Source organism: Pteropus medius, unplaced genomic scaffold (genome assembly GCF_902729225.1).
Source record: "Pteropus medius unplaced genomic scaffold, Ma_sr-lr_union100, whole genome shotgun sequence".
NCBI classification, from domain to species: Eukaryota; Metazoa; Chordata; class Mammalia; order Chiroptera; family Pteropodidae; genus Pteropus; species Pteropus medius.
The window spans coordinates 3,914,905-3,936,454 of NW_024347867.1; the positions used below are offsets into that span (position 1 = coordinate 3,914,905).

Below are 21,550 nucleotides of genomic sequence, written 5' to 3' on the forward strand. Positions count from 1 at the left end.
GGTAATGAAGGATATAGACAACTGAGCACTAGGGGAAATGCTGACCAGAATGACAGATAAAAAGGGTGAAAGCCTTGAGTGGAGGAGGGAACATAGCCCAATAAAGATTCCTCCCTTTTAATAAATCTACCATGGAAGTTATATAAGAAAGCCAATTTCAAATTATTTTCTTGGAAAATATCCCACCCACCCAGTAGTCTTAATCAGATATGATTTGAGGTTAGTGGATAGAGCCTCAGTAGATTTCCTGGGAGTAATGGCACTTCAAGTTTAATAGCTGTGGGGTGAGGTAAAGACACATAGTAGCAGAGAGTAATCTGGATGTGAGAAGGGGATCTTGGGGTTTGGTGGGAAGAAAGGGGCCCAGAAGCTGTGGTTTTTCTAGTGCACTGGCAGAGTCACCTGTGACCTTGAGAAAGGAAATTAAAAACAAACACCTGCTACACTTCAAACTATGCTACCCACATGCCACAGACAGCTGTTTGAAGAACAGGAGTGAAGGAATGAGAAGGTAATTTTGAGTGTCACCCAAGAATGAGATGATTGGGCTTCCTCCCGTCTTCCTTGAGACCTACTTGTAAAGCTCATTGTATAACCTTGTTTCAGCTGCCACCCGAGTATGACTGACACTGCAGTAGATGTTTCTAATCTTAATTATTCTTTCCTTTCTCTGTTCTACTAGAAAAATCTTTATAAGTACTTAGGCTGTTAACCACTTGGTAACCCAAAGACTCTAAAAATGAGTACAGCTCAATAAAATTCCTGTCTCCCCCTGGACCTTTATTAGGCCTTTACACTTTAATTTTCTATCACTGGTATTAGCGGCTGCTTAGTTCTTACCAACAAAACCTTGGTAATATATTAAGCATATCAGTTTTTCTTATGTATTGCTTTCTCCCTCAATCATATTTCTATTTCCATAGGCAGAATCAAGGCTCTCCTCTCTGACATGGAGAGCTATGGTCTCCTTTATTTTTGCTTGTATCTGTTGCTTTATTCATTATAACCAGCTTTACCTTCCATAACCATAATTTCTATGCTATTCTTTTTTTAATAGCTTTATTTGAATATAATTCATATAGCATAGAATTTACCCTTTTAAAGTGTACAATTTATTGAGTTTTAATATATTAACAGTTTTGCAACTATCGCCACTCTAATTTTAAAACATATTCAATATTACCACAAAAATCCCATGCTCATTGGTAGTCACCCCCTTTCCTTCCCATCTCTCTCCAGCCCCTGGCAAATACTAAACTGCTTTCTATCTTTATGGGTTTGCCTGTTCTGCATATTTTATATAAATGCAGTCATATCATACATGACCTTTTGCATCTGGCTTCTTTCACTTAGCATAATATTTTCAAAGTTCCTCCATGTTGTACCATGCATCAAAATGTTATTCCTTTTTATGGATGAATAATCTTCTAGTATATGGATATGCTACATTTTATTTATCATTTAATCCATTGATGAGTATCTGAGTTGTTTCCATTTTTAGCTGGTAACGAATAATGTTATATGAACATTCACATACAGTTTTTGTGTGGACATATTTGCATTTCTTGTGGGCATATATTTAGTAGTGGAATTGCTGCGTCATATGTTACGTTTATGCTTAGCATTTTGAGAAACTGCCAAAACGTTCTGCAACGTGGCTCTGAACCATTTTACTATCCCACCAACCATGTGCGAGGGTTTTAATTTCTCTACATCCTCATCAACGCTTGTTACTGTCTTTGTTTCTATAGCCATCCTAGTGGGTGGCAAGTGGTATCTTCTGATTTTGATTTGAATTTCTTTAATTACTAATAATATGAGCATCTTTTGAAGTGCTATTTGCATATCTTCTTTGAAGAATCTATTCAAATTCTTTGCCTATTTCCTAAATGGGCAAGTTCTTATATTTTATTATATAATTATATGCTAGGTATATTTTTTAAATGTTTTTTATATATGTATATACTGATTCAGAGTTTATTATACCAAATGTAGAAATAATTTTTTTTTTTTTTTAGAAATGGAGTTATATTTAGTAGATCTGTTAGGATAGAAATAAATGAAATAGCAAATAGAAAAAGATAGAGAAAATTAATGACACCAAAAATAGGTTCTTTAAAAGATCAAGAAAATTAACAAAGCTTTAGCTAGACTGAGCCAAGGAGGGGAAGTAGGTAACACCCATACTGATGTAAAAGCATCAACAGAATACTAGTTAACAGAATATACAATGTATAAAAAGTATTGTATACTATGGCCAAGTAGGATTTGTCCCAGGAATGACAGACTGGTTTAACATATGAAAATCAGTCAATGTAATAGACCATATTAATAGCAATAAGGCCAAAATCTATACAATAATCTCAGTAGATACAGGAAAAGCATTTAACAAAATCCACGTCCTTTGTATAGCCTTTATCAGGTTGAGGAAGTTCCCTTGTATTCTTTGTTGAGTGTTTTTATCAGGAAAGGATGTTGGCTCTGCATTTTTCTTCATTCTTTTTTCTTTCTGTTACTCAGATTAGATAATCTCAATTTACTTATCTAACACTTCCATCATTCTGTCCTCTGCCAATTCACATCTACTTTTGAAGCCCTCCAGGGGATATTGTACTTTTCAACTCCAGAATTGCCGTTTGTTTTTTTAATAATTTCTATCTTTTTATTGAAATTTTCTGCTTACTGAGGTATCATTCTCATACTTTCTCTTAAGACTTTAGATATGGTTTCCTCTAGGTCTTTGAACATACATATATTTAGTGATTTAAAAATCTTTGTCTAGTAAATCCAATATCTGGGCTTTCTCAGGGACAATTTTTATTGACTTCTTTGCTTCCTGTGTAGGGTTATACTTTATGTACCTTGTAATTTTTTGTTGATAACTGGGCATTTGAGAAAATGTAAGTGGCAAACCTGGAAATCAGACTCTCGACCCCTACCCTTCCATGGTTTGTCATTTTTTGTTATTGTTACTGTTACTATTTATTTAGTGAGTGACTTTCCCTAGAGAAATTCTATAAAGTCTGTAGTTTTTGTGTTGTATAACCACTGAAATGTCTGCTTGATTAGCTTAGTGGTCAGCTGATGACTGGTCACAGATTTCCTGAAATGCCTGGAACCAAGTCCTACAGCCTTTTCCAAGGGGTTCTTTCTGTGTTGGGACATGTTTTCAGTGCTTCGATAAGCAGTTTATAAGTATGCCTTCTCTAGTCTTACCTGGGTACACATACCGTCATACACATGCACGTGGCCTTCTCGATTTCCAGGAATATGTTGGAGTTTTTCAGAGTACCCTATAGACATGTAATTTCTCAGTTTTTTATTATAATTTTTTGGTCATCCCCTTATTTGTCCTAACTTGTATCACCACCTAAATTGCGGCTAATTGTTTTTCACAAATGCCCTAGGGATATGGCTGTTCACACAGCTGACTCTGAGTCACATCAAATAAAGGCAAGCCCCAAGAACAGAGCTTTTCGGGGGCTGCCCTAGAGGTCACAGTTAGTGGTACTTCTCTGGAGGTGGGGCTTCGGAGGCATTCTGAACCTATTCTGCCCTGTAACTACTAGCTTGCTGGTTTTCAGTTACCATAGTTGTGAGTCTGTTGGTTTCTAAGGTTGCCATTGAGCTGGCAAGAGGATAATGGGAATAGGACAGGTTAAAACTCCACAGAGCTTGCTGTGTTTTACAAGATTCAGCTGTTATTCTCGAATTGCTCCTTGGATTCTTATAATCTTTGGTTAATTGTCAGAGTTCGTAAAAAGTTGATTTTGACAGTTTTTGCCAGCATTCCTGCTTTTATGAAAAAAACAATTTTCAGTACTTCCCCATTCCAGAAGTACTTCCCTTCTATCTCATCTGTCTGTAGCTCAGAATTTTCCATTTACTTCTTTAAAATTCTATTTGCTTATTTCTGTTTTGCTGTTTGGAATACTCTTTAAGTTTTAGAGCCTCCTACTTAACTGTCTACTTCTCCATATATATCACAATTAGAATTAAATACTAAAGTAGGGACATTTCCATTAAGCTTTTCTCATTATCCTTCTACTATTATATTATCTTCTTCCCAGCTAAGCCAAATACTCACATGTGCATACATGAGCTTTTTCTAGAATATTTGGATTGATATTCATATTAGAAATAGACAGGCTTCAGTGTTTAAGTAGATAAGCAGTTAAATATTGATGTCTGGCTGTCAGTAACCTAAAAAGCTTTCCTCTTTCCATGTAAATTTATTGCTTATGATTCCTTCACAAAGTCCTTCCAAATTAACTCTACCTGTAGTCATTTCAGTAATTCCCTTCACCCTTAAATATAAACTGCAGTGATCAATGGATATGCTTGTTAATATACATATATAAGCTGTCATCTTAGCCCAATTTCAATTTCCCAGGTATACATTCATGCTGAGAAATACCCAAACTGAGATTGTATAGTGTTTTATAACTAGTAAATTTTAAACCTCGTTTGAATAAAACTAAAACATTTAAAGGAAATGTTTTTAAACAAAAATTTTATAAAATAGAACCGATTATTATAAAGATATTATTTAATGTTAAACATTTAGAATAAGTATTTTTAAGTATATAATATTTGAAACAATATATTTTCTTAGTTACATCATAAGCATCTTCAGGTGAAAAACTGTATGCCTCATTTCCTTATAGTTTCCATATGCTGTACAGTCCCATGTATATATGTAGCACACACTTGAGATATTTACTATATGAATGAGATATTAATTCATCTTAGGAATCTTTTATAATTTTAATGCATTCTATTAATAAATTAAACAAATGTTCTTAGGATTGCTCTTAAGTAGTTCTCAAGAGTTTCTGTACAGATTGTCTTGAAATATCAAGAACTTATAACTCTTTACACTTATAACTGGTGCTCAGGAAATCTCGAAGATGCCATCAAGCATTAAAAAGATTTAATTTCATTTTCAAAAGTGTTGTCTCCACACCTCATGTTATTTTTAAGTAATAGCTATTATCTCTATTATGTATATATTTTATTTATTTGTTTGTTTGTTTATTTATTTATTTATTTATTTTTCGTTTCGAGTATACAGTACATTGGTTAGACATTTATATAGTTTATAAAATGATCCCCCTAATTGCTCCTTCTCTCCTCTGGTTTTCCACCTAGCCAATATATTAATGCTAACTGTATTCCCTATACTGTGCTCCTACTCCTGTGACCATCCATCAGCTACTAATTTGTACTTCTTTAACCCTTCACCCTATTCTCCCAGTCCCCCATCCCCCATCCCCTCTGTTCGTCACCAAATTGTCCTCTATATTTGTGAGTCAGTTTTTGATCAGTTTGTTCTTTTTGTTCCTTAGATTCTGCATGTAAGTGAAATCACATGGTATTTTGCACTTCTGGGTATTTATCCAAAGAAAATCAAAACAATAATTCATAAAGATCTATGCACTCCAATATTCATGGCAGCACAATTTACAATAATAGCCAAGATATGGAAGCAACTTAAATGCCCATCAACAGACGATTGGATGAAGAAGTTATGGTTCATATATACAATAGAATATTACTCAGCCATTAAAAAAGAATGAAATCCTACCATTTGCAATGACATGGATGGACCTAGAGGTTATTATGCTGAGTGAAATAAGTCACAGAGAAAGATATTATGTATATTTTATCACAGAGAAAGATCCATACCTCACTATAAAAGAGAATAATAGATATTATAATTCATTTAAACATTTCAGAGTTCCTGCAGGTGTCTATTCATGTTTAGAAAGGCTTTTCTAAAGTGTTTTGCATCAATATATACAGGCCTGTCGATTTGCACAGACCTCTGCTTGTTTTTCTATTTTAAAAATTTTGCTAATTCTTGAGATGTTGTAGAGAAACCTAAGAAATGTTAACTATGACTCCTAGTTGCAGTTTGAGCATGAGCTTTTTGAAAAAATGACGAAGTAGATGTTAAATTACTCAAATCTAGAGCTAGTCAGCATTTCAGTGAGACAAGGGAAACTAAGAAAGATAAGTAAAACTACTAGGAAAGGAGGAACGAGTTTACTGTTGTTTAAGTTTTGTCAGTAATAATTTGTTGTAAGATTGGCTTTATATTTTAAATTATGTTACTTACCCATTCAGTTGCATCACTTGATATGTACAGAAAATAAGTATACAGGTTTCATAGAGTATTAACTGAACTTTAGGTGCATCAGAATTACCTGGAAGGATTGTTAAAACTCAGACTGCTGAGCCCATCCCCAGAATATATGGTTTCAGTTGGTCTGGAATGGGGCCCAAGAATTTGCATTTCTAACAAATTTCCAGGTAATGTTGCCACTGCAGGTCTGTAGACCACACTTTGAGAATTCTGATGTAAACCACTGAGTCATAATTCTCCCTCTGCTTTCCTTCCCAAGGAAGGAAAATACACTATCATTTTTCTTTGCTAACAACAACAAAAAACGTCTGTAGTCCAGTCTATAAATGTCTGCATCATTCTCTTGATTTTTTTTTTTTTTTTTTTTAGGAAATAACCAATAGAAAGATACATTTTAGAGCCTTTTTCAATGAAGCACTAATAATTCACTGTAATAATATATGTGAATTGTAGTTTCTGTCAGAAAGGTTTAATTGATACCAATCACCATATAAAGTGAGTAGCTTATTTGTGAAGTCCAAAGATCAAGTCGTTTCTATTTGTAAAAGAAGAAAGAAGTGTTTTCACAGGGTAAATCCAGAAGAAATGCTTCATCATTATTGTTTTAATTATTACTACAAGGCTTTTTCTGTGTTGCATTGCAGCAACCAAACTAGCTTTTCCAGTTCACATATGATCACAATTCAGCTATAATATTATCCAACAGATTAATATTTTGAATTTACTTTAAAATTTATGAATGCCATTCTTTTGGAATAGTTATTTGAGTACCTGGTATGATAGAATGTTAAAGTTGGAGGGGATACCCAATTATCTGGTTCACCCCCCTTTTTACACTGAACATTTACAGATGTTCAGTCTCAGTGTTCTATGATATACTTTAGCGTTGGAGGCCCAGACAGGACTGGAAATTCACTGCCTCTATTCCTAGTTTAGTATTCTTTCAATTACCCTTGGTAATTACTTTACCAAAAGATATTTAGAATTAAATATTTTCAAATATTTGTTTAATAAAATATTTGAAGTTCACATATACTAGCATTATAGAGCAGGATAAGAACAGATAGTTTGGTAGAGACAGTAAACTTTGTGCAATTATTTATCTTCTTTATTTCTGTGTTCTTAATCTATTATAATGCAGATATGATCAGTTAAAAATAAAAGGACCTCGGTTTCTTATAAATATCTTTAGGGTTGTCTTACAAACTGTTCGTGGATATAGTCATAAGAGACTATATGTATTGCTACCACATGATGCTACAAATATATATAACTGTATGTTTCTTTATTCTTCTTGTGAAATAAAATATAGCCCCAATGTCACTGTTAATAAAAGAGTCATTTGAGTACTTAATAATATACTTCTGTACAATTCAGGATTTATAGTTAAATTTGATTTTTTACTAACTTTTTAAAAATCTCTTTTTTAATAATAAAGACCAAATATTCCTTTATTGACATCATTGAGAAATGAGACTTCCTTAAACCTTATTATTGCACTTGTTAAATAATTACTGACCGGAGGGCAACAGGCAGGCATAGAAGTAGCTGGGAGCATGCCCAGAGGCTGTCCAGTAGCAGAATGGCTCATGGCCAAGAGCACTGATGCTCTAGTGCATGGTGATTGGCAACCACCAAGATGTGCCTACTCTTAAGCTATGCCAGTAACCCCTTCCTAGAGGAGTAAATGCCCATCTTCTACCAGTACATAGTCAGCATCACTGTAGGGAGCAGGCAGTACCTCCCAGGACTCTAGGACATAGCCAAATAGGAAGATTATGATCTTCTGAGACCTTTATCTTATCCAATGACCATTGTCTTCCGTATATGCTTCTCTGTGGTCAATCTAGCCTCATTTCTCAATGTGAAAGGAGTGGGTACCAAAACTTAAGGAATATGCACCAAATGTACCCTTTTTATTAACAGGAACTCAGATTGATCTCTGAAGAGACCCCAAAACTTTAGCAAGACTTAATGATATGAGGAAAATCCTTTCTATGTGGAATAAAGACAGCAACTAGCAAAAGAGAAAGGAGCATGCTATTTGTGCAGTGTTTATCTTTAATCCAAAAGGGACTGAAGAATGTATTTAATGAGGCTATTACAGCCATTTTACTCCCAAGAAACACAAAGGAAAAAAAAAAATAAGAATGGGCTCAAGATGTATAAACTGTTGTTTGATTACGTGAGAAACACCTTCAGTGGCCAAGGAAATGGTCTGCTTTTTTCAGAAAGCATACAAAATGCTACAGCTATCCCCAGACTTCTTATAAATAAAGAAAAAGATTAAAACTTGAAAAAAGAAAATGAAAATTCTGTCCTCAGCACCCCGTAAAATTCATTAAGAATTTTTCCTAAAGGTCCAAGAAGCAGCAAATAGCATCTGAAACCACAATCTATTAAAAATACTTTCTTTCAACTAGAAGGTACAATCTCTCAGGAGTATCATAGTTTAAAAAACTAATCACATTGTATTGTAACTACATAACAAACCATGTTGTAAATGAAACTGCCTGGCTTAGACCATATACATTTCTGCACAGTCACTATGGAATCTGCGGGGAAATATCTTCTCCCTTTTCTCCAGTTAATTGTTCTTGTATGTAAGTTGCTTTCTATTTCATTTTATCTAAAATTGTGAGATAATAGTCCAGCCACGTAGCCAAAGGTTGCTCCACGTGTAGAGGAGATGGCCCTAAACTGAGGAGAAAATGTTTGAGATCAAAAAAGAACAAATGTCTTATTATTATTTAAGCGTCAATTAAGTATAACTTAAATATTTGTATATTAAACCTTAATTGCTTTCCTAAAGAATACAAAAAGTTTAATAAGATCATAACTGCATTTATCATGAATACAAAAAAGTACACTATTTTTTTGTGAATTAAACTGTAATAAGGCTTCTAGCAGATAATCATTACGAAGATGTTACTTTTTATTCACCTTATATTAATTGGTAATAATCTTGCCAATAACTATAAGTAGTGCCTTTATCAAATCTTTGGCGGAGTATTGATATGCACATGCATGGGGTAAAACTCTGTAAGGAAAGGACCTTCAGAGAGTAGTAGGCTGCACAACAGAATGGGAAAAATTCCCATTCCCAATAGCCAGAATGGAAAAATCTCCTAATATGTGGCACATCAGGTAGAATTACCCAGAAGATCACACCCTGGAAGTGGGGTTTTTGAGCTCTAGGGTAAACTCTTCCTGAATCTGCTCTAAGAAAACTTAAAAAGCAATCCTGGAATGGGTCAAAATGATCTTGGGTACCTATATGCCAGAAAAGGTCCAACACTCCTTAAAGGAATACAAGAAAATCCAGTACTCACCAAAGTGAATTCACGTGTATTCATTTTCTAGGGCTATTATAACAAATTACTACAAACTTGGTGTGGCTTAAAACTACAGAAATTTGTTCTGGAGGCCAGAAGTCTGAAATTAAGCAAGGAGAAAGCAGAGGGAAGGTTGCATGATCCGGAGGCCACCTTGGCTGCAGGCTGAAACGGAGAAGTTCTCCAACCATTGTGGACCCAACTGAAGTGCAGTGCTAGAGAAAGTGCTCAAACATATGAGTTTATTCAACATAACACAGCTCGTTTAATGACTTAGAGCTATTAGGGATATTGATTTTTGGATTGCATAATAGATAAAAGTTGCAATGGACATCTGCCAAACAATACATTAATGTTTCTTTAGTACACTAGTTTTAAGAAATATTGAGAATTCTTGAGAGGCAATATAATGGAAAAAAAAATCTCTCAGAAGACAATACAAAGAGGAATTCACCTAAGTGTCTTATAATAGTCTGGCAGACTGCTCAAACCAAGAAATAGTATCTGACAATCACTGCTATGAAGACTGAAAATGTATGTCAGAAAAATAAAAGACACTTCCATCATGCTCGTGCCCAGGCAACTCAGCAAGCTTTGAGAAAGAGAAGGAACTCTGTTTCCAGCATATGAGTAGTGATCAAGATTTGACCACATGGATTTTATGGGACATCTCATTGCCCAGACCTGTCATTACTAACATAGGCAAACATAAACTCATGTTTTTAAGCTTCTGTTGCAGAAACATTTCATAACTGTTCCATCAGCTCAAGTTTGGCTTATATTGCTGAAGCTATTGTGTTCTGCAAAGAACCGAAAGCTACATGCCAGACCACTGTGTGCAAGGAATGGTACATTATAGAATACACTCACCAAGAGAATGGTCAGGACAGAATTTCTATGACAAGACCTAGCAGAATAAAAAAAAAATTGAAGTAGTATTAATTCAAAACAAACCTCTTGATGGGATTATGTGTCTCAACTTTTTTTATGGAGCTTTACTTTATCCTAGACCAGCGAGATAATAAAATCTAATTGGAGCTGAGGAAGACATGATTTATGCAGAATCCACTTCCACGTTAAAACAAGCAAAGACGTTTATTGTGTATACAGTGATGCTCAGAAGAGAGTAAGTAGTCTTTAAATGAGAAGTTAACATATCAGATAAAAATACACTGGACTACGAGTAGGTTCTCATGAGCCACGTGGCTTTTATCATGTGCCTTCAGTATGGTGAGAGATGGTCATAATTCCGCTGCCAAGCAAATGAAACACACTAATTGCTCACTGTATAACAATTTTGCACTTAAATGTCAGTAATGGCATGAGGATGACCTGTTCCAAAGACTGTTCTGTAGCTTTGGGGCATGTAACTTCTCCAACCATCACCTTCCTAATGATATCGGTTTGGAGTCTGGTGACAAGGACGTTGTTTCTACATCAGGAAGTAACTTTATAATAGTGTGGAACACAGTACTGTAAGCTGGTAAGGACCTAAAGCGGATATGAGTGAGGGAGGCATTGCCCATTTGCAATACCAAGGTGGGCTGGTAATGAGTGATTCATCTGACACCATCAGGTTATGGGACTGTATTTGTCTGCCAGGTCTGCTATACCAAAATATCATAGAACAGGTGGCTTAAACAACAGAACTGTATTTGCTCACAGTTCTAGAGACTGAAAGTCCAAGATCAAGTTGCGGGCTAGGTTAGTTTCTCCTGAGGCCTTTCTCCTTGGAATGCAGACAGCTGCCTTCCCATTGTATCCTCACATGGCCTTTTTCTCTGCACATGTGCTCCTTGTATCTCTTCCTCTTTTTATAAGGACATGAGTCCCTGTTGAATTAGGGGCCCACCCACATGACCTTGTTTAACCTTATTACCTCCTTAAAGGTCTTATCTTTAAATATAGTCACATTGGTGGGTAGGGCTTCAAATTATGAATTTTGTGAAGGACACACCATCTAGTTCATAACAAGGACACAGTATGGAATATGTTTACAAGGACTAAAGGGCCATGTGAAATTGGTGTGCCGTATTTGATGGTGTAATGAGGATAATCAATGGGTACTTTAATCAGAAAATTGAAATGTAGAATCATATAGGTCTTCGGGACCCCCGTAACTCTGAAGGGACACTTTAATCAATAGACCCTGATGGAAAATTCAGAAAAAGTTTTCTGACTCCAGTTTGATGAATTTCAGATCGTCAATACTCCACACAAGGACATAAGCCTGATGTGGGACTTCCTAAATGATTCTATTGCCTAAGCTGAATCTCTTCTGCTCTCCTTCCCAGCAGCCACCTCTGTCTTCAGAAAAATAAACATACATTGACCTACCTCATACTTACTTAGCATCATCAAAGTCATGCTGTCTCAGTATACCAGAACCAGAAGGATGAACAACAGGAACAACCCCCCAAACAGTTTTTTTGGTCCTGGATTTCATCATGAAAGGAGCACAGTGGGCCTGCACGCAACCGAAGATAGTTGGTCTTCTCAATGCAGCCATCTGCTTTAGTACTAGGATCCAAAAATGTGTCTTATCTTTCACAAGTGATTAGGATTTCCTGTCCCTCCTCCTTTCCTCTTTGCTGCTGCTTCCCCGTGTTTGATTCTAGATAAACATGGCCTATAATGTATTTAGTTTTGGGAAAAAAAAAAAATGAAAGAAAACATTAGGTCCTGATTCTACTACTTACTAGTTTACTTGAGTTTAGGCAAGTCATTAAATTTCTCTGCACATCAAATTTCTCATATATAAAATTGAAATAGGAATTTTTGCCCTCATAGGATTGTCATGAAGAGTAAAATAACTTATATAAGCAACTAGCGAGGTACCTAGAACATGGCAGACACTCAAAACATTTTAATTCGCTGTCATCTTCTATGATAGCGCCAGATAGGAGAATAAAGGAGAAGTTTGGGGAAGGAAGAACAAAGGGAAAAGTTAAAATTCTGCTTTTACACAAGTAATTTGGCATTAACATACTAAAAATTATAAAAGATTTATAAACTTTAAACAATATCCTGCATAGCATGTTGTAACTTAGAGACTGTGCTAAGCAGTACAACAGGAATTGCATTTGTACCATTTAAATTATATCATCACTACTGCCCTACTATATAGTGACAACAATTGATTGTAGGTTCATCCATTAAAATCTCCTTGTTAGTGTGTTAATAAATACTATATCACAACTCAAATAAATACTGTATCACAAATTAATTAAAAGATTCCACAAAGAGTCTTGTGAACTGTTATGGAATCCTCTGTTTAAAACTCTTCTGTCTTCCCGTTGTCCATATTGTGAGGCTGAACTCTTTCAGCATTCATTATCTGGCCACTTCTTTTCTTCTGTAGCCTCTGCTTCCTCCACCCTTCTATCTGGGTCCTTGCCTTTAATCCTAAACTCCCACCATATTGAACTATTTTGGGTTTCTCTTTTCTCAACTCTCACACATGCAGTACTATCTGCCTGAGACATACTTTCCATGTCTTCAACTGGCTAATTCCTGATTATCCTCTGTTCTCCTACAAAGCCTAAATGAGATCTTCCCCTCTAGGAATTACCCTATTATGTATTGAGCCCCTAGCTAGTGCCAGGCACATTAGGAATTCAGTAATACTCGTTAAGTGAATGATTCAGTATTCCATCTAAATGCAAAAGATTATAATGATAATTTTCCATTACGTATGTTACAGTTATATAACAGTTATATTACAGTTATATAACCTGTAAATTTTCAAATCCCATTTATTTATTTTAATTGTTGGAGTGACATTGATCAACAAAAGCCAGTAAGTTTCAAGTATACAATTCAACGGTATGTCATATATGTATTGCCTTGTGTGTTCACCACTGATAGTTAAATTTCTTTCCATCACCACATATTTAACCCATTTACCGCTTTCTACCTCTACACTAGTCCACTGTCCATGTCCACGAGTCTGTTTTCAAATCCTGTTTAAGTAGGAAAACAGTAGAAGTAGTTTGCTCTTTAGTATTCATATCATGTCCCACTTTATATTTCAGTGCATCACGTCTAAAATGGGCTGATGTCTGCCTCCTTAATAAGTGCTGTAAGTGATTCATAAATGCCTGTGTGGCCATTCATTTTGATTTGGGTTTTTCAAAAGAAAAAGAAAAATCAAATATAGTGACTACCGTAACAACATAGAAAACTCTCATAAAATGGTTTTTCTTCTTAAATTTCTACCTTGCAAAAGTAAGCTTATCAGAGTATTTTAAAAGGTAGTCAGAAGATTTATATTGTCGACATAAAATATCTGAAACGTGCTTATAGAGATGTGTATCTCAAAAAGAGACCTGAACAATACGCCAAGTGATCGCCATGAAGTTATGTAATTGAGTTGTACCATTGAGCTTTTCCTTTTTGTAAAATTGTTGGTGTTCTGAAGAATTTTTTTTTTTTCAGATGCATCTGCTTAGCACTGAGAATGGAATCTAAAGGTAGCATAAAACAGTTCTAAGAAAGTGAATGGCGTGTGTGTGACCTTTTTTTAATTTGCTTCACAAGTAATTTACTTTAAAAAAATTAACATCTGCTATTTTGAATCTAATCTTAGTATATTGAATGCTCTTAACCATTTCTCAATCCCACAGTCTTTTATCTTGCTTCTCCTGCTGTGTTCCCACCACCCCTGATCCCATTAGCAAACCTTGAGACCGCCTCCGACTTACCAAAGTACTGCTTTGGTTTCAGCTGCTCTTCTGCAAGAGGAAGTGAATGTTGGGGGTTTTCTCTGTGGTACAGTTGTGATAAAGCTGTGGTGGTCTTATCTCTCTCTTAGGTAGTGGCTCTTTATGACTACACAGCGAATCGATCAGATGAACTAACCATCCATCGCGGAGACATTATCGGAGTGTTTTTCAAAGATAATGAAGACTGGTGGTATGGCAGCTTAGGAAAGGGACAGGAAGGGTATTTTCCAGCTAATCATGTGGCTAGTGAAAGTAAGTTTTATGCTCCCTTCCTGGTTTACTAATATGGTATAACTGATAGTATAAGATTTTATCATTTTCTACCCTTTAATTTACTGTCTTTGTAACTTTTGCATATGTTTACCAATGGGTATCGCTTTTCATTCTCATGATGCAAAAAAATAAAAAGGGGAGGCTCTAGAACACTAGACAGCTATTACAGTCTGGGATATTTGCTTCACGACTTCTCATCCCGGGGGACTTGCCCATTTAGCTACCAGTGTTCTTCTACAGGCCGTTTCCCCTGCCACCTGCTTCATGCATGATTATGTCAGCTTTTCTCTTGCCACAGTGATTCCTCAGTTGACAGGCACACTAAGAACCTCTTGTTCCCCAACTCTCATTCTTTTACTCTGTATACTTCAGTCTTAGCTGTTACTTGTTACCTACCTGCAATAGATTGTTTCATTCTCAAGTAAAGTAAGCCTTCACTTATGAAAAGGAAAAAGAAATAAACTGGAGGAGGAATTCTAAATACCAGTCTCTGAAAGCTGTGGACTTACTAATAGCTATCGATTTCACCTTGAAAGGTGAAAATAGAACACAGATTGCCTGAAAAAAAGACTACAGAGAAAGGGGAGAAATATAGTAATGCTTCCTCAGAAGAATGCTTCCTATCAGCAGTTAACTTCATAGTGTGGTAGGAAAAACTAAACTGCCAGGGGTCAGGAAAACAGATTTCTAACCCTAGCTCAACAGCTATTGCTGATATGCCTCAGTTTCCTCCTATAAAATAAGGAAGTAGAGCTCTGTCATCTATAAGTTTTCTTCCAGAAATACTAAATCACATAGTTCTGATTTAAAATGTAGTATAGGCAGCCTTGAGAACACTCTATTTTGAATATGTATTAAGTTTTTGTTGCTACATAAAAAATAATTATTATAAATAATAGTTGCTTTTCAGGCTAGCCTATGCAACCCATTTAACCCAAAATATGGCTAAACAAAAGCACATTCATTCCTAACCTAAGTTCTGAATTTTAAGAGCAAAGGAGCTGGAAGTGGAAGGAGAATTCCTTCTGTGAATACCGGGTGCTGGCTCAACCCCGATAAAACGACTTCTCTTGGGCACCCTCACACCACCTTGTCTGCACCCCGATACTTCTCAGCGCTCCCCTCTCCAGTCTCTCAAGAGCTCTGTCTGGCTGTAGCTCCCTTCCTCGGTTTATCTGCCTCTTTCAGCAAACTCCTCCCCTCAAAAGTGCTAAGTGTCTCAAAAATTACCCACTTCTCTCTCACACAACAAAATTCTGTACCACCATTTTAATTCTTTTTCTCTGAGTAGTAAATGACTGAGATAGCTCTTAAACTCTGAGATATATTTTTACGTTTCAAAGAAGATGCATAATGGAGGAAACTTGAGGCAATATGGAAGGAAGAAATTTTAGAACAGATTAATACACAGTCATTTCCCAGAAGTTCAGCACTTCTAACTTCCAGATTGTCAAAAATATTTAAGTTCCTCCCCTCCCGTTCCCAGTGATGGCTTTCCCACAGGATCAACCAGTGGAGTTGAGCAGGGGTGGCTTCCGTTTTTAAACCAGGAACTGCCTGCTCTATCATAGTCACCCTAGAGAGTATCTGTCATTTTAACTGGATATTACAATTCGTTGTTTCTTCTTGATATAAATGAAAACATTTAAAAAAAATTTTAAGTTAACAATATGAAAAGATTGTGTATTTCCAGGCAGGGTAGTATTAAGTGCTTTAACTTTAGATAGTTTACAGAAATAACCTCTTATGCTTGCAAATCTTGAAAGGCTATAGATATTTGATCTATAGTAGGTTAAAAATCCAATAAAATTTTTCTCCCATGATAACCAAACTGAGACTTTTGAAGCATATTATAATGATGGTTAGTAATTATATGCAGAAATTATGGTCTCGGGTATTGACCATCCTTCAACTGTGATAATTCCTTACTATATCCCAGAATAATTGATGTTTTCTTTGGCATAATTTATCGCTTGTTGTAAAGCTTTGTAAAGGCCAGAACAAACAGAAAAAAATCCTCAGACAACATGAGAATATAATGATCGAATTCTCACTTCATCAGGGATTAGTTTTCTTGCCTTTTTACCTTACTTTTTACCTGAATTTAACAAATCTCACCTGCCCAGTTTTAATATTAGAGAAAAACTGTCAGCAGCATATTTCACTCTAAAAATAGTAGCAGAAATTGTCCTTTATCTTTATCTGAAACCAAGTATGCAGAGCAAATGATCTAAGGGAGTATGTATCTGAAAAGAATCTGTAGCCGTTATTCAGGTGAGAGCCATGTCCTCCAAGAGAACAAGACAACAGAAGACATCGGTACCTCATTATTATAAGGGACTTATTCCCTTTGTATCTTAAACCACAGGAAAGAAAAACATGATCAGCTTCCCTTAATCACATTTAACATCCTTGCCTATAATAAAATCAATACATACACAAAGCCAGTTAATACATCTCGTAATCTTAGAATTTTGATCAGGTGTATTTTAGCAATTTCTCTCAACTTAGAGTTGCCCAAGTCATTTAACTGAAATGGAATTTTTTTTCAGCCCTTTAAAATTCCTACCTGACTTTTTAGATTCAGCACTGTTTATAGATTAGAGTATATAGATTATAATCTTAGGTTATAAGAATCTTAGATGCAGCAATGTGAATAGATTCAGTGTCATATATAGTCCTAGCCCCATGCTTATTTATTTCATACCATTTTCCCAAATTATCCTTTCTCCACACCTCTGTCTGTCAAAATCTTACATATTCTTCAGAATCTGACACACCTGCCACTTCTTCCATTAAGCATCTGTCATCCTCACATCATAGTTTGTCTTTGTTATTTTCTCTCTTTGGATTAATGTCACATTCTATTTCATATTACGGTTACTTGCGAACATATCTGTCTCTGACTATGTAAGCTCCTTGAGAGCAAAGGCTGTTTTGATCACCTTTATATCTCCTCCAGCAGTACCTAGCAGATAACTATGCATATAGCGGGTTTCTGGTAAATGTGTAATGAAATAATTGCATGACCACATAGTAAGTAAAGATGATACCTTCCATGTTTCTGAAATCCTGCTGATCAAAACTTTCCAATCATAAGTTATGCTCTTTTGATAACTAATATCTAAGACTATAAATCACCTTAACAATAAGTGCTAGGAAGCTTATTGCTACACCAAGGAAGTGAATATCAATTTCTTTAGTTTCATATCTGCTCCCCCGATCATTGCTTTCTTCCCTCATGGAACAGTGCTTCTCAATTTGATGACTTGAATATCTTTTTCAATTCCAGCACTGTATCAGGAGCTGCCTCCAGAGGTAAAGCAGCGATCCCCTCCTTTATCCCCCAAGGAAAAAACCAAAATAGAAAAACCTTCATCTTCTAAAAAGGTAAATATTTTCAAGAATATATATATAGCATATGCACTTTAATTTTCACTCTCTTGGTAAAATATTACTTTATTTTTTATGCTGATATCCTTCATTGTTTATATTATTATGTCTTGTAATATTGGCACCAACATCATGAAATATGTAAGGCATATATTATTATAGCCATTTTCCAGATAAGGAAACTGCGGAGCCTCAGAGAGGTTAAAGTAGACTCCAAGCCACAGCCCAAGTAATGGGACAAGGACCCAAAGTAGAACTTGTGACTTTAAGTGTGATGCTATTTCCACCCTACACTTGTTTCTATTACTGATGCTGACACTGTTATGGGCACCACCTGAGGGGTACACATGTATGCTGAAAGTCACTGGAGCCCACAGAATAAGAATGTCATATCTTCCTGGAGCATTCCTTTTACTTCCTAGTAATTTAAAATGTTTTCACGTTAAAATGAATATGGATGTATCATTGGCCATAAAATTGTCATGTTTTTTAGCCTGTGTCCCCAGATCCCAGTCGGTAATATTCTGATGTTAGTAGTACTTTGGTAGAAAAGTTCAATAAGCAATGTGTCATCATATATATTACTTATTAAACTTATTTTATTCTGTGACATTAGCTCTTCCCTTAGGCTGAATAACTTTACTTCTTGACTTTATGAACTGGCATTTTTTCACAGTTGATCCTGTCATGTAACATTTAGCCTTTGTGTGCTGAGCGCTTACTTCCATGCCAAGTGCTCCACTAGTCTTCACTGAAACAAGTTTGAGAAGGCAAAGCACTTACCCTCAAGCTAACAGGCTGGTGGGTGAGACACCAGCAAGTAGGCAACTCTAACTGACTATGGTAAGAACTATAATGAAGACGTGCACAGTGTATTCGAAATACACAGGAAGAAACCCTCTAAATCTGCCCTGGGAAGTCCAGAAAGACTTCCCAGAGGAGGTCATGCTTGAGCTGAGGCTTATAGGATAAAAAAGTATGTGCTAGGTAGATGATCTGAGAAAAAACATTCTAGCAGAGGGAATAACTTGAATGAGTTGTGGTACAGTGTGATTATGTTTAGAGAAGGATAAGAGAAATGCAGGAGTCAGGCCACAGAGAGCCTAGTATACTCTGCTAAGACGGCTTAGGTTGTATCCTTCAGGCAAAGGGGATTCCCTGGAGAAGGTAATCAAGGGAGTGACATGGACATGTTTTCATCTTAACAGTACCATTCTAGTGGCAACATTGTGGTTGGATTATAGGTAGCTGAGACCTGGGACAGAGAAATTAGTTAGGAATCCATCAAAATAAAATATAAAATTCTAAACTAATGGGGATGAAGGGGAGGGGTATGATTGATTGGTTGTGATTAGCGATTAGTGATGTTGGATTATTTTGCAAATATCTGCAAGGAGAGGGATACTACTGGCATCTAGTGAGTAGAGGTCACAGATGTTGCTCAACATCCTAGAATGCACAGGACAGCCCACCTCAACAAGGGATTATGTGGCCAAAAATGTCAGCAGTGCTGAGCTTAGAGCAGTACCCCTCTGAGACAGATAAATATGAATGAGCATGCAGATAAGTTAATAAAATGTAAGTCCATAAGTTAAGGATACCTTTTGTTCTCAAAAACAAAAAGGAAGGTTCACTTCAAATATGAGGGCAAAAGATGTGAGGTAAGGAGAAGAGTAGTGACCATTAGAACAGTAAGGTGGTCCCTACCTGTAAGGACGGCAGGAGCAGAGTTCGTTTGAGACATATAAAGGGATTCCTGAGGAGCTCTGGGAGCTGCCGTTTGGATACCATTAAAATGTAAGGGACATAATTCTGTGTAGTTGGATTTTTTTCTTCAGTAGTGCTCAGCATCTAGGACATAGCAGTGAAGAAGGCAGATTTGGTTTGATACACAATTGGATTTGTGAGTGTAATCAAGGCCAAGAGGATAAGGGACTTACTTGATAACATTGGTGAGAGTTACTGGAGTGACACACTATGGAAGATCAGGCAGATTGGAAAGGATGTGGAATCAGAAGACTGGCCAACTTAGAAAGCAGGGTTCTCTGCAAGATTACAGTAGTTCAGATGGAGGCATAGTGTCATGCAGTAAAGCAGTTAAACTGGAACTATGCCCTATAAATCAAGTAACTTGCCTAATTACTATTTAGAAGTTAAGTATTTGAGGTTATGATAAATTCACAAAGTTGTATATAAGAGCCGAAATGAAATTGAAGGATGTATTATTAGAATTGAGCCGGCCAAGGAACTAGGACTGGATGTCGGACAAGATGTTCTCTTGAGCATTAAAATTCCAGGATGATTGCAAGAGCTGGGGTAAAGGGAACACTGAACCAAGTGGTGAAGTCCTTAATTCTTGTGGTAGAGCAGATATTTCAACTTTGTCTTCACATTGAAATCACCTAAGAAATTTAAAAAATAAATACTGATGCTTGTCCCCACACCCACAAATTGATTTAACTGGTCTGGAGTGGAACCTCAGTGTCGGTAAGTTTCAGAAGCTTTCTGGGTTAATTTACTGTGCAGCCAACATTGAGAACTATCCCATTGGAATGACCACAATGTCTGAAGGTAACAGCTGCAAAGATAGAGAGTCTCATAGCCAGGTGTGAAGGCACCCAAGGGGGACAGCTTTGAAAGTATAATAGCCTAATATCAGCAAAAGAGAGCTAAGGGGCCAGTGTTAACTCCAAGCCCCATGGTCATGGTTGGATTATATGAGAATGGACAGTCTGTACTGCAAAGAACTGAAAGAAAAATGGTTCTTGGTAAAATCCAGTTTCGCATACAGCAAAGATATAGAATGATAGTTGCCTATGACAGCCTGGCAACTACAATGGATACAATTGAAAGGATTGGCAAGGAATTTGATTATTATAAATGCTACATGTGTAATATTATCCACTGTTTGGAATTCACCAGATTTAAGAATTTAGATTCTAATGTAAATTTACAACCTAAAGATATTTAGTGCAATGAATGTATTTATAACACTGGCGTAGGGAGTCATTGCGACAGCTAACAGTATTTGTAGTCTATGCCAAGAATTGTGTGAGATGCTATGAAAGACACAGTCTTTACTTGTAGGGGCCTAATGGTGTCCCTGATGTTGTGTCATGCTGACCTTTGAAATTGGGGTTACATAACTCCCGCCTCTGTGTGTTTCTGTCCAATAGCCTTGAACTAATTCTGCTTCTGCCAGAGGAGATATAAGGAACTCTGTGGGTGTCTGTGAAGTTGGCATTGCCCCTTCCCCCTCCCGATGCACCTGTGTTGCTGTGAATCGAGGCCTACTTCCAGGGCTCTCTAGTTCTCACTGCCTGTACCACTCCTCTACTTAAAAGACCATATAATAGCCTTAATTTAACTCTAGTTACTCGTTTGATTTATTGTGCCTTTTCCTCTCACAGACTGATCTTCATGCTTAAAATACACCTTCATATTCATATCACAGTAGGCCAGTTCTCCAATATCTAACTTGACCTTTCAAGCTGAAATCCCACTGCTGCCCAGACCCTAATTTTAATAGATCTCAAGGAACTTGCAAACATGCAAGTAAAACATTTGAAAAATATAAAATAGGTAAAGCAAGGAAGTTGCCAAGGATAAGAATCCATTTGGGCAAGAGAATAGAAAGGTTCTCATGGAGGAGATGGAACGCAAATTGGGCTTTAAAG

At 36.3% G+C, this 21,550-nt stretch overlaps 1 protein-coding gene and 1 pseudogene across 10 annotated transcripts in view; both read left to right on the plus strand.

Annotated features, from left to right (window-relative positions):
- The window catches only part of AHI1 (Abelson helper integration site 1), a 164,430-nt gene that overhangs the window by 113,480 nt on the left and 29,400 nt on the right, over window positions 1-21,550 (plus strand). For 9 of the 10 annotated variants that reach the window (XM_039879009.1, XM_039879014.1, XM_039879018.1 and 6 more), the window contains 2 exons: window positions 14,297-14,459; window positions 17,773-17,870. In XM_039879009.1, the coding sequence (XP_039734943.1) occupies window positions 14,297-14,459; window positions 17,773-17,870 (261 nt within the window). Of the gene's footprint in view, window positions 1-13,920; window positions 13,969-14,296; window positions 14,460-17,772; window positions 17,871-21,550 lie in introns of those variants that run through there. The other variant, XM_039879019.1, reaches the window with a different exon arrangement.
- LOC120615790 (rho-related GTP-binding protein RhoQ-like) lies at window positions 5,602-12,133 on the plus strand (annotated as a pseudogene).